Genomic DNA, 14922 nt, shown 5'->3' on the forward strand with positions numbered 1-14922 from the left:
ATTTCCTCAGCACGATCCGTATTTGTGTATTTGTGTATTTGTGTATTTGTGTATCATCACCGCGCCCTGCGTTTGCGGGAGCGCCACGGTGAAGTGGCAAGCCCTCAGACGTGGGCTGTGCCTCGGGAAGGACGGCAAGGAAGGGCTCCGGGTGCCACCAGCTGGGCGGTGTGGGAGCCTGGGCTGTCCTTGTGCTGTCCCTTGGCCTGCAGGGACCCCTGGTGACAGACCGGCAGGGGAGCGGGGGCTCGCCCAGCGGGGCTGCGGCGCCCGGGTGAGGGGCTCCGGGGCTCCCCTGCAAAGCCACTCAGGGCCCGGGAGCAGCTGCGGGCCAGAAGTGAACATTTCCAGCGAAAAAGCTGTGAAACGCCACCAAGACTGGTTCAGAAGGATAGTACTTGTTTCATAATGATCGTAGCCGGGTTTTCTGGTTTTTTCTTTTTTTTTTAAATATAAGATGGATGGGTGCACAACAGCTCTAACAAGGGCAGTGTCTGAATTCTCTCCCATCTCAGCGAGCCACAAACACTGCAGAATTATCCGATTCTGCAAAAGTAAGAGAGATGAGAGGCAGGGAGGAAAGTACCAACCCTGTTCAGCCGACATGAAAACATGCCAATAAAATGGGGGATTGAGGTTTTTTTTCAATAAAAAAAATTGTATTTTTCAGACTGAAAGCCTGATGCTGAAGAGCACATGCAGAGGCCACCTACTACCGCCCCTGCAGTAGCTGACTGCTGCAACAGGCCAGAGGAAAAGTCTCCCATCAAAGATCTAGTGGGCAGGTGTCTGAAAACACCACCCCAAACCCCACAACTCCAAAAAGGGGCATATTGGGCAAACAACCCCCTAGAGGAGGCAGCTCACAATCACACTGTGTGCCTCTCCTTCCTCAGCATGCTACAACAGCCCTGATAAACCAATTTTTAGTCAGTCCTGAGCAGTTCTTCAATAGCTCAGTACATTTCAGGGTGGTTTTTTTGCCCTCCCACTGACTTACATACAAGTTGTGAATAGGAGAACTCATCAGCACCCAGGCAGAAATGAAGGCTCTGGGGAAAGGGGAGTGGAGAGTCACCTCCTTTAGGAGGCCTCTACCATGCTGAACTTTCCCTGCTTTACTTGCAGCTCTGTGGAATTAATAACATTCCTTTTCAATTTCTGAGATCTTGAAGTTCCTCCTCAAGAAATGCATAAATGAATATATTCTTTGAATGTGTCTGGCTTGGAGCACATTAGTCGATGTCACAGCACAAATATTCATTGCAGCCAGCTTCCAGAGCATGCCTCCTGTCATCTTCCTGCATTAAGCAAAAAAGGGAGCATTCATGAAGTACATTTGGCCGTCTTCAGACAAAATCTGGGTCCTGTACTGCCAGCTAGCATAGGGAAAACAAACCGCAATTATGTCCAGAAGAAACAAGATGCGGGAGCTGCACAGCCCACACTGTTTTATATACCGGGGACACAACACGACAAGCTGAGCCCGGCACTCGATACGCAGCGCAAGAGCTCCCTCTCCCCACTTCCCTCAACGTCTACATGGTTCTCTAACCACGCCCAGCATCCAGGTGAGATAAAAGCTCCCACATTGCTCTCCACCCTCCTTCCCTAGCTCTTGATGAGAGGGCTGCTGCTGTCACACAAAAATACACTTGGCCAAGAGCTGGCCAAGCTTCGTCTCAGCTGTCTAAATAAAGGCAGTCTTGAATCAAACGCACCAGGTCCTGGTGAGCTCGCACAGGACACCCACCATCAGGCTTCTCTGAGCCACACCCAGCCTGAGCTTGGATAGACTGCCTGCTGCCAGCACCAGGTATCCATTAACTTTATAACTTACTAGGAAACAGAACAAAGGCAAAATAAAAGCTTCGTGTAGACAGCAAAAGTTTTTAGTGAAAAATACATACAATATGTGACTTAAGCACCTTGTGCCCAGTCCCACCTTCCCAGTTTAAGAAACAAGCCAATTATGTGAATTGTTTCCAGCCCTAAGGACTACAAACTCAGCCCCTAAAAAGCCTCTGCTTCAGAGGCTTTTGTCAAACATTCAGAACCACTGCTCTAAATGTGTGACCTTTTTCAAAGGCGTGTTAAGTCTCAAGAATATATCACAATTAGATAATTTCAGTTAAATAAATCATAACTACAACTTTTTTATCAGTTGTGAGCTGCAAAAGTTAATTTATTTTTCCTCCTCTTCAGCTTTTTTTGGACAACAGCAATTCAGGGAATTATTTGGTTTTGCTGCCCATGTGCAAGCACCCAATAATTACTTCTTTTACACAGGTTACTATACCTCACAACTTTCATGAACAAACTAACTTCAACATGGATTTCAAAAACTGAAACACTGAAAATATAAAGCAAGGCAGAAAATAAACCATAAAGCAAGAAACAAAATGCTGCCAGATTAATTTTTTAAGTTTATTTTTATTCCCTTGTAGCTCCCAGAAATTTTCAGTAACAAACTAGTTGATTTAGAAGGCAACAAAAACATGACAAATATAACACTTGAGTACATGGCAACCCTCATTAATGTGTTTAAAACACATTTTAGAACATAGTGAATGCATATTTTCATTGTGTATATTACCTTTCACAATAATGGTTAACAAATTAAATTCAACTAGAACAGGAGAATTTTGCATGCCACTTTCTCCAGAATATTCAAATGAGAAGTTTTTATAACCTTATCCCATTTACATAAGAAGGCTTTCTAAGAGAAGCCAAGTGACCTGTGTATGACCAGCATTTCAGTTAAATCAGTTTTCACTCTCTTGTTCCAAAAGTCATCTGTAGGATGTACTTCTACTTGAACCTAAAAGCTTCATTATTTAATTATTTTTATAAGATTTGTAAGCACCTCCAGCATCTGATACATTCTGTATTCTTTCCGTTTAAAGCATCATGAATAACTAAGCAGAAACAGAACCTCCCACATCTCCACTCTTGGGAGGAGTAAGCTGCACCAGACATTTCCATCTGCTGCACTCCCTGGACAAATGAAAATCCTCATGTTCTCCAGAGCAGCTGCCAGAGAGGATTAACACCACAGGAACAATAACATGAACAGAAATGAAAGTTAACAGGCACGTGGCTATCTCCTATCTGCTGTCATAATTTAAGTGGGAATTCTGTGTAGTCTTTGAATTTGTGACTGACTATCAAACAACTTTTATACTCCCTTATCACATTTGCCATGTTCCTCTCCACGGGTTGAAAAGGGAAGAGCAGCTCATTTTCAGTGTAAGACAGCTGGCTTCTAAATAAAAGACACTAATACAGGAAAAAACATCCCAAAGCATTAGAAAACTTTTAAGTAATGTCTCTCTTATAGTATAAACCATGGCAGGCATTAAATTTCAACTGCAAAAGAATTGTATTACTTCCCAAGACCCAAGATTTGTATAAATGGCTTCTAAGCACTATTACAAATATCAGCCAAGACACTGCCACCTTACTTTCCCAGAAGTTTCAACTGCCATTATTTTGGGGAGCAAAAGCTTAGCTCAGCTCTTACCACAGAGCCTCACTAAAAAATAAAAGGAATAAATCTATAGTTTTGGCAATTCTATCCAGAGTAAGTCCTTCAAAAAAAAGGACTGCAGAAGCTTCCTTTTTTTTTTTAAATAGAAAACAAAGCCATGCTTGCTGAACTTTTACTATTTAAGATAGTACCTATTTGATACTTTATTTCAGATGTCAACTTCCAAAACACAGATTCAAGTTGTTGTAGATTTAATCACACAGATTTTGTCACTGTCCTGTTTCAAAATAGCATGGGAAACCTCCACAAGCAGCATAGGTTTGTCTGCTGAAAAATCACTTGTTTACAGCATCGTCTCTTGGCACATTCTGACTGGAATATTATAATGTCTGTCATCTTCAGTTATGAGAGTCACCACAGGCCAGTCCTCCTCCGGGTCATTGGGGTAAAGTGTGATGAACTCATCAGTGCTGTACTTATAGAGTCGGTACACTTGGATGGTGTACTGCAGAGCATAAGCAAGAAGAAACATTTCCACCTACATTGGAAAAAATAAATATTTGTGTAAAATTCAACATACCTTCGACAAGATTTTTCTCATAAAAATATTAAACTAATACCTATCAGATGTAATTTTTCGAAGACAAAAATTATGAAGTGCATATACATGAGCACCTCTCATTCAGTATCTCCATCATACACCTCTATGATACCATGCAGTTAACAAGAAAGTCTTCAGACCCACAATGGCATAGTAGGAAAATAATCCTAAAGGAAAACTACTTTACATAGAGTGTCCTACTGCCACAAGCAGGGAGGAAAGACATTCTCTTGTATCAATATTCATCCTGTTAAGACACTTAAAACCACACAAGAGCAGGTTTCAGGCAATGATCCTTTCATTCTTACAGCGTACTTTGAACCTTTCAGCCAAATAAAAAGAAAATGGAAAGCCCTTACAAAGCCTGTTGACAGGAGAAGAAATTCAGAAAAAGAAGCTGTAAAAAGCTTCTACCTTTTCTCCTACAGTGGCAAGCATATCAATAACAATTCACAAAGAATCTTACTGAAATAAACAAATCTAGTCAGCACAAAAACAGGCAACATAACTTCTTGACTGAACTGAGCAGCAAAAGTCACCAATGAATCACCTATTTTCACAGAAACAGCAAACTGTCTCTGCAGTTGTCAGATTTTTAAGATTAAAAAAAAAAAAACAAAACATAATACTTCCATGTTTCTAGTATTTACAATTAAGTAGTGAACTTAATTGCAGTGTTCCACTTGTAATGAATCCAATGGGACTTTTTTAAAATGGATGCTTCCAAAATCCTTCAGACTATTCAGCTCATTAACTACTACTCTTTTCGGTTTGGGGCTTTTTTTGTAATATGTGTACCATTTATGCTACGTATAAAGCCGTAACTGTCATTAGCTTATCCCAATTCACCACATGTATGTGCTACACGTTGTCTTCATAATTTGAGTATCAGCTGTTATCCTATTTTTTAAAAAGCTAACAACTAAGAGATCAATACAAGTGTTCTATTAATAGCAAACCCTATTTCCAAAGAATGCGACCTGCCAGCCACAAGACAAAACCTGGTGTTTCAGAGGAGGCCCTTTACAGACTCTCACTACAAGCCAGCAGTTCTAACATATTCTTCCCAACAAAAGGCCACACACTTCAGCCAGCCCAACAAAAGCTGGGTGATTTCTTAAACCACTTGAAGCTAAAATCTCCAAAACAGGAAAATAATGCTGTATGAGCAATCTCTCCTTACTTGTTCAAGGCCTCCACTGTGACCAATATGATTCAAGTGATTTTGCATTAACTGACAAGGGTTGCTGGATGTATCCCGTGCAAACAGGAGCCAGGAGAAGACAGGCACTCTCCTTCCACTTTTATCGGCGTTGTATAATTCAATGGCAGTGTTAAGCATCAAAAATTTCAGCGCTTCATAGAGACTATACTCCTCCTCTTCGTTTTTAAACAATTTATCACAAGCCTCTTGTTTCTCAAGGGGATCCTTTATTTCACTTATATTCTTCCACTAGAAAAAACAACAAACAAACCATCACACACAACACAAAGAACAGCCATCACCCTGCAAGAGCTGCAAAAAGCCACTTGTGAGTTGTCAGATGCTCAGCACAGGCACTCAGAATTTAGCTTATGAAGAGCTTTGTGCCTTTTAAAAAACACTCAAGAATATTTCCACAACTGTATCCCTATCAAGGTCAGGCTGAGTTAGTCTGATTTTGCTTAAATTGATCCACAAGCAAAGCAAAAGGAGTGGATGCTAGAAATTGCTGCAAGGTGGCAGAACAAATATTGTTGTGGGACAAGCATTAAGGTAATAACCTTTTTGTTTCCTGCACCATAAATCCTACATACTTCGTATTCTTTACATTTCTGTTACTCAGAATGCATATTTCATTCCAACCCTCAAACTGCTGAATGCAGTATTCCAAATACTCTTAAAAGCCTTCATAAAAAGGGAATTTGCATTCACAGTAAGACAGGAACAACTGAATAGTTTTTAACAGGTTCCAGTGTTCCAAGAGGGTGAAAGCATGGGGCTAGGTAATATAGTATGAACACTTAAGGGCACAATCATGTTTCTATGACCCAGAATAAATGTATAAAAATGAACAAAAACTACTCCTTTGAAATTACTTAAGTGTTGTGCTGTGTTTTTCTTCCCTTAACCTCATCCAGACAGCAAAAAAATTTGTCCATAGTATAAATCATTCTTTCAAATAAATACAAGACATAATAGAGGAAAAGAGCTACTCTGTTACATTAATATTTTCATTGAAATCTGTCTAATTAATAGTTTTCTGCAGAGCTGCTTGCAAATTAATTCCAGCATCAGGCTATTGCAAGTAGTGAAAGACCAGATGCCTGGATCTGAAAATATGCTCTTTACTTGAATTTTTTGTAGTATACATACAGAAAAGGGACTTCCACTACTGAAAGCATCCTTATGCTAAATTCCGAATTCAAAAATCTTTGTCACTTTTCTTATTTTTAAGTGATGAAAGAATATACAAATACTTTTCCAACCTTTTTCCTTAGAAGTATTAAATACTCTTTTATTTCATCACTTATTTCTCCCATCTTCTTGCCAGGTTTCTGTTTTAGCTGCCACTGCTTGATCCAGTCATACTTGCTCAGCAAGTTTTCAGGAAGCTGGAAGTTGAGAGAAGAAAAGGCAGCTTAAGTCAAAAGTCTGAAAAGGAAAAGCCACCAACCTGCATATTTTATTTTTTTTAACATTTTGCACCTTAAAACCATACGTCAGATGTCCTTCTGAAGAGATGTCACAGTAAGATGACCATAACCAAACACAGCTGGGTATTTATAATATTTGTTGGGTAACAGTCTGAATGCTGGTCTATTACTGTTTCCAGATCTAACAAACACACAAGCACTGGATAATCACCAAGTTACTCTTGCCTTTTTTTTGTTGTTGTTTTGAGGTTTGGTTTTTTTTTAATTAAAACACTCCCCCACCAGCAGATAGACGACAGTTAACTGTGTTTGAAAGTGTCCCTGAACCAACAGAAGAGGATCCATCAGATCCACCCAGAAGTCTTGGTGGACTGCAAACTACTTTGTCCAGAACTCACGAACTGTTTCCTTTTCAGGGAGCACAATTCAAACACTCTGGGACAGGTTTTTTATTAAAGAAGAAAACAACCTGGGAATTAGCTGATGAATCGGATCATGTTTTAGCCTCAGAATTGCCTCTTTTACTGCTCATGTGCTACACCTGTTCAGTTCAGAGCTTTTACACTTCCCTTTAAGGACATCCTGGCAGTTGCATGTCCAGTTTTGTACCCTCATCTATTAACCCATCTTACTGCTAGAACTGCAAGAGCAACTTGTGTCTCACAATGGATTAAATACTTGCCTAGAGGAGCACTCATGCCCCCAGCCACTACCAGCCCATTTTCAGTTTATTAGGACTCCAAACCAGTGATGTGTTCTCTTTAGTGGCAACAATATGTGTCAGATAGGCACAGACCTTCCCCCACCCCAGCCAGACATCTTATGCTAAATGGACACAAAGAACTAAATAATCAAAAATTATATGCCAGTAACTTCTACAACTAGAAACGTGCATGTAATCACCATGTTAAATTAAAAACAAGAAAAAACAACAACAACAAAGTTATATTTGTACTGCCAGCTGTCACCATACACATTTCTCTTACGTGCCTTCTGCTTTGATGCATAACAATTTATCATTTCAGTTTGTTTTGTAGCTGTACAGCCTTTTCAAAAAAATGTTAATTATCATATGACACTTTCCTCGATGAATCAGTATCAAAAAAAACATGAACATCATTAAAAATTTCGAAGTACATAATTTTTAAAAAGTTTGCATGCTCTTTAAAGGAGCACTGGGAAACTATATTCTTTAGTCTGATAATGTGGAAATGGTTGAGAGCTTGAAGAATGTGTTTTTTACAAAAAGGAAAGCATTTTGCAATGTACTTGCAGTAAAACACTTCATAGAACTGTTTTTATCAGTAATTACAAAAATATAATCATTAGGCGTTTACTTAACAATGACAGTGGCCAGAATGAGAAATGTTCAGATTTCCTCTAAAGTTATACAGAAAGGCACTGTGCATCAGACGTTCACCATTCCAATTCCCAGCAGCATCCTGACAACTGGAACCATACTCCTCTCAAGTGGCCCACTTTTGTACAGGCAGCTTCTTACATGTTTGTTCCATGTTCACCAATACCATCAAATGGACTTTGTTAACACAAGAAAATTTCTGGAATATTCTTCTTCTACTTGTAGGAAGATCCCTGCTTTTCTTACACATCACAAGAAAATCATCACTCCACAAGAACTGTTCTTCATGTCAGGTTGGAGTTGCTCTTGCACTTATTTTAAGCAACATTTAAGACACAGGTAATTACACATTCTGCAAAGCCTACAGCATCCAATTTGTTACTCCACTTTCTAGAGAAACCATATAAGGCACAAAGAATAGATATTATAATTTTGAAAAGCTGGGGGTTTTTCAAATGTTAGAATAAATAGTCTGTATTTTTTGTTATTGCCAGCTGTCTTGTGGAAAACCTCTTACTGCCACACTACATGCAGTAAGAAGAAACCAAGAGGGCAAGATGAAGACAGACAAGACACATTCCAGTCAACACTACAGTAACATTTATACACATTATAAACTGGAAACCAAGGGCACCTGGACTCAATTCCAAATTGAAAGAATCACTGTGCACTAACAACAGTCTTGAACACTACTACTTCTCAGTTCAAGGATACTGAAAAGTGAGCATATATATCGCATAACAGAGAAATGGGATCATAAAATTATCAAATAGGTTAGACCCAGTATTACTCTACTGTCAGAAGATCAGCTTGACACATACCGTAGTAAAATCCTCACTCTGCAGCCACCTTGGTAACTGGGTAGCTTGGCTTAATGCCTGGAAAAGAGTTGCTCTGAAGGCACAATAGTTATCACCTCGTATTCTCCTTATAGAGGCAAACTTCTGAGCAACTGCTTCATAGCCCTAGAAAAATACAAAATCCAAAGAACATTAAATCATTAATAAAACATTTTAAGTATTGGAATATTATCATCCAAATGCTAATGCTATTTTCAAAAAAAAAAAAAAAAAAAAAGCTTGAAAAAGCTTGACCCACTAGCCTTTTTGGAAGTTCAAATGCTTTTATGTCACAAATTATGCTTTGAAAAAACCAACTTAGTTCTGCTGAAAAACAAACAAAAAACTGAAGAAATCTAATAGATAGTTGTTTGAGGTATTTGTTTGATGACAGAACATAAACATCATTGAAATATGGACAGCTAACTCATGTAGATTTCCAAAAAATATCAAACATCACACACACGAGACTACATATCATGCTTAAAAGAAATTTCAGCAACAGTTAATGCTACTTACCCAATACATGTCACACGTAGTTTGTTTCTGCCTCAGGGTAAGTTTGTGTTTACGCTGAAATATCTTGACACTTGCCTCAGCACATTTGTTCCCTCCCTGCTGCTCCCATACACACAGTTGTAGCAGAAGCCACAATGCTGAAATGCAGCTTCTGCAGCTCAGCTACCCTGGCAAGGGCCAATGCCCTGTGTGTCTGTATTTCTCACAGCAATCTCCTGAGAGTGGCATGGGGAGTTTTTGACTTTTGTAAGGTATTTTTTATGTTTACTCACATATATCACTAAATTTTTCAAGCAACAAAACAACTTTGCTTTATTTTCTACCATTCTAGCTCAAGATTAATATAAAAAAATTAGTTCAAAAACTGTAATAAAAAAAATCTCAGGAAAAATTTTTAAAAACCCATGCAATTCACCAATTTCAGCTACCTGCCTTACACCTTAAATTTTGGTCATCTGCTCTGCACTTCAATAGTCCACAAAATTAGCATTTTATGTCCATAAATGAAATATAAAACTTCAATTGAAAGCAGTAACAAAGGACAGTATTCAAATCCCTAAACTATGTGCAGGTAGCTTTACTGAAAACACATTTGGAATGAGAACAAAGAAAAGTATCTGCCAGTTGTAAACCACTAATAAGACCTCACAACATAAAACATTGCTACGGCATTTCCTGTCTTAAAAGATTGACCCCATAGGAAATAACGTAGCAAACAAAAACGAAGAGCCTAATAAAATTCAACAAAAATAGAACTGCTACCTTTCTCATCCTTTTTGCTACTGGTGTATTTCCTCTCCATTCTTTTCTGCAATACTCCATGATGTCCATTTCAGGTGAAACACTTAGTTTATATTCTGTCAAAACAGAACATGCAATATTATAAAGAAAACAGAACAAGGTAGAAAGCACATCAAATTTCTAAATATGCTATCACTTTAAAATAACTTTAGTGCCAAATGAAACTGGCAGCACAACCTGTAGCTACTAAGTCATTATTACTATGGGAGGGGATAAAATCAGTTTGCTCTGAAAATGATGTGTGAAGAAAAGTAATGATGTAGTTCAACAAGATAGAGAACACTCTGCTCCTCTCTTCTGCAAAAGTTAATTGGCAAAGAGGAGAAATTAGTAAAGTACTCTTCATTTTCTTAGCAAGCAGAAAAATATTTGACAGAAGCTTCTCTTCTCATAACATAGACTATGTGACTGCTTTCCAAAGAATTCACATTAACTCGTAAAGTAACTACAGAAACACAGGGAATGACATACTAAGAGCAATTAATTTTACAGAGAATTGATCTTTTTACGAATCAAACTGTACAATGCACTCAGTCATAAGTAACTGCTATTGAACACAGACATCTGTGCACAAAAGTCCCTGGAAGAGAGGGTGTCAGGACATCACACGTCAGTGCTACAGTGAGTTGCAATACTGTATTTGAAACTTCACACAAAATTCGATTGTACCTGATGAGTTTGTTTCACAAAGCAGTATTTTCTCTCTCTCTATTTCTTCTTCATCACGATACATGTCCTCCTCACTGCAATAAAAATCAACATGTACCTCATGTAACACCACAAACCTTACTCTCTTTTTCAACCTCTTCCCCTCTTTACAACTCAGGAAAGTATTTAAGTGTTTCTACCATTTTTTTTTCCAACTTAATTTGCTTTCCATCTTACCCATTTTCATAGAATCAACACTAGCTCTCAAAAGTAAAAAAAAGTTTAAAAAACCCTGTCAACTGCTCCCCTCCAGTATCTGTCACTAGGTTGGTAATAAATCATTGCCTGAATTTCTCTTCTGTGGTTGAATGGCTACTACAGTCAGTCCCTTCGTATTTCTGTATTTTACAGTATAAATTTGCAGAAGACAACATTCTGAAGTCAAGCTATGACCATGAGAGAGGAAATTATGCCCTACAAGAATACTGCACAGATTAGCATCTGCAGCTTGGATGTGAACATTACTGTTAAAAACTGAGTTCCATAGAATGTTCAAAAAACTGACTGCAAATTGCACATTCCACTCCTGAGAGGCATTTGTCATATAATTACATCTAGCAAATAAACTTCTAAAAAATAATCACAGCTTCACAATTAAAATACTTGAAAAAACATATGTCACCAGATGTATCAGTATCATTTAGGCTTACCACTACAAGAAGTTTACATTGAAAGTCTGTTTTTCAAAGAAAGTACGTAAGCAGAAAAAGGCTGCACGGTTATTATTTACTGCCCACTACTATTAGCAGCTTCTAATCTACTCCTGAAGAACATCCCAAATCCAAACCACAGTCTGCCTGCAAAAGACTAGGAAGAAATTAAGGCAGTGACCCTGCCACATCTTACACCACTAAGAGAGGACAAGCAATTAGGAAGACTGTGAGAAAGAGTTTCATGTAGCCAGATGGAAATTGGATTACTTTCATTAAACTTGGAAGGATGGACTACTAAATTATGGCTCTGTATTTCTTTTTCTTTATATCCAAACCAGCTTACTAAACCCATCTGCATGTATTTCCCTTGAGAAAAAGAAATCTTTGGTATAAAGACCAATGTAGGTTAATACCAGGAAACTAATCTACTGTGCTGTCATATAAAACTGGTTTCGTTTTCACGCGCATGCTCAAGTAGCTGCTTGAAATATCATTTTTAACAACACTAAATAATTATTAATTAAAAGAGAAACAATAGATACAGTAGGTATTAAACACAGTACTATCTGACAAGAAGAAAAGTCATAGAAATACTTGTTTCAAGTCCATATTCATGTTACAGTATGATACTGGACAAAGCCTAATTTCTCAGCAGAGTTTAAAATCCATTAAGGTTTGTCAAGAATTTCAAGAATACTTAATAACCTTGAAAATACTATGAAAAAACCCACACAGTATTTGACAGCAGCATTCTCTAGCGTATCTTGTCTGTAAGCCAAGTATTTAAAATATAAAGCAACAACCTCCCACTCTGAGCATGAAGAAACCTGCTGCTACAAGGGATCCCACAGGGATGTCAGGGCAGGGAAATTGTTCCTTCGCGATACAGCCTTGAATAAATTCAGCATAAGATGCAGAACAAGAAGAAGTGCTCAACTGACTAAGTTAGTGAGATTACCCAAGAAAGAGGAAGTTTGGTGTAAAGGAAGCAGTGTCATGCCCCTTCTGCAGATATTATTAAACCACCTTCTTTCTGGGAGTTGACAAAACAGAAGCAGCCACAGACTAAGCAGTCACATGACAGATTAACATCCAGAGTAAACAAGGTACTGCAATTCAAGAGAATTGTTTTGAAAGCCAGGTAGCCAAGAGGTGCAATCCATCTGCACAGGCACTATCATTCCAGAGACTAAAGTGTGTCATAACACTGTTGTAGCACAGCAACTGTTAAGTAAATCTGTGGAAAAAAGAATGTGGAAACTAAAGCCTTTCCCCATTAATGTTCAGATAAATGATAGATTTGACAAATATAGTGAAAATAAAGTAAGAGGTGAAAAAGAATGATGAAGTGAAAACATGCATGCACAAAAGAAAAAAATAGTGCAAAGAGTTGCATGCAAATACTTAAATTGTTGAACTAGTTAATGGGATTTTGCTGAACCAAAGATAAAAAAATCAGAAATTTACCTTAATGAACTGAAAGTACCCTCCCCTTCTATACAAAAACTGTTAATATATTTTTAAAAATTAATCCTTACCTCTCCTCAGATGACTCCACTGCTGAACAATTACTAGTCACAGGTACATACAGTTCACAGTTTCTAGGTGCATCCTGATCCGTCACAGGAGATTTACTCATATCTCTCTTCTCAGGTCTCCCACTACTTCTGTATACATAGTCTTGTCTAATTTCTGATGTATTTTGCTCTTTCTGGCCTGCAGCTGCATTTGCTGAGACAAGTTCCTCAGAAGCAGCACCAACTTCATTTGTATGCTTCACCAGCTGTGTGGGAACACTCTCTTTTTTCTCTTCTGCACCTGCAGAAAGGCTGGTTGGTTCTGTCATCCACCCTTGAAGATTATCCTGGCTTTGAAGAATGAAAAAATATATGAGGAGTTTCTCTCCCAGAACAAAAGCACATGTTATAGGAAAATTACATTATTTTAAGAGTTAACGTTATATTCAGAGAATTCAGAGGGTACACAAATTATTCAGAAACCGGAAGAAAATCCAGAAGAGTTTGGTAAAATAAGACAGCACCCAAGCTATTTTCTAACTCATTCCCCTGACCATCATTTCTTACCATGGCTAAGCTGCACCAGTTCTTCAAACACAAGAAGAACTAGAATTGGTGCCCTGATTAAACACCTGCTATCCTTGAGGTGCCTTACAAACTCACCTGAGTCAACTCATCCATTGCACCAGGATCACTGCTTAGTGCAACAATCTTTGTCTTTCCAATATGATGCCCAGGGTACCAAGACAGGATGTCTACAATCCATTCTAGCAAGCTCTCCAAAGGTTTAGGATTTGTCAAAATGCAGTAAATTTTCAGGGATATTTATCCTAAGTTGACAAATAATGCCCCCCAAAAGTTATGGGTTGCTTGGCAATTGTCACATTCATGTTCTAGACAAATAGTGGCTATCCAGGCTGGTGACCTCAGAGCTCACAGACTTAATATCCACTCCATAAAACTTAAAACTGCACACCACATTTCTATTTCTAGGTTAAAGCCTCCAACCTGCATTCTATCTTCACTTACTAACATACAGCCCTTTGGTATCCGAGCCGTCATGTATACCAAGCTGTCCCATAGCACAGAGCTCTAGAGCTAGAACTCTAGCTCAGGACTAGAGTTCACAGAACCACAGAATGGCCTGGAAGGGACTTTAAAGGTCACCTACTTCCAACCCTCCTGCTGTGGGCAAGGAGACCTTCCACTAGACCAGGTTGCTCAGAACCCCATCCAGTCTGGCTTTGAACACTTCCAGGGATAGGGTATTCACAACTTCTCTGGCAACCTTGTTCCAGTGCCTCACCACTCTCACAGTAAAGAATGTCTTCCTACTATCTAATCCAAACCTACTCTCTTTTAGATGGAATCATTCCCCCTTGTCTTGTCACTACACGCCCTTGTAAAAAGTTCCTCTCCATTTTTCCTGTAGGCTCCTTTACGTACTGGAAGGCCACAACTAGATCAAAGCCCTCTCTCTTCCAGTCTGAACAGTCCCAAGTGTCTCAGCACTTCCTTACAGGAGAAGTGCTCCATCTCCCAATCAGCTTCGCAGCCCCACTGGGGACTCGTTCCAACAGGCCACTGCCATTCCTGTGCTGGGGCTCCCAGAGCTGGATGCAGCACTGCCGGTGGGCTCTCACCAGAGCGGAGCAGAGGGGCAGGATCTCCTCCCTAGACACCCCTGACCACGCTCCTTTTGACGCAGAGTCGCACGCCACGTCCCGATTTCTCCCGTCCCCGCTCCTCAGGGAAGGAAGGCCCAGGCCTGGCACAGCATACGGCCACCCGTGCCCG

General features: G+C 39.1%; 1 protein-coding gene across 1 annotated transcript; it reads right to left on the minus strand.

Annotated features, from left to right (window-relative positions):
* Positions 1-2413: 2413 nt before the first annotated feature.
* On the minus strand, positions 2414-13538 carry OTULIN (OTU deubiquitinase with linear linkage specificity; the record flags this gene model as incomplete). Its single annotated transcript, XM_017738756.1, has 7 exons — positions 2414-4028; positions 5275-5544; positions 6561-6686; positions 8910-9053; positions 10209-10303; positions 10917-10990; positions 13147-13538. Coding segments are annotated over 7 exons (1296 nt in total), but the record flags the coding sequence as incomplete, so codon positions are not given.
* Between the last annotated feature and the right edge of the window lie 1384 nt (positions 13539-14922).

Source organism: Corvus brachyrhynchos, unplaced genomic scaffold, assembly GCF_000691975.1.
Source record: "Corvus brachyrhynchos isolate BGI_N302 unplaced genomic scaffold, ASM69197v1 scaffold23, whole genome shotgun sequence".
In the NCBI taxonomy this organism is placed as follows: Eukaryota; Metazoa; Chordata; class Aves; order Passeriformes; family Corvidae; genus Corvus; species Corvus brachyrhynchos.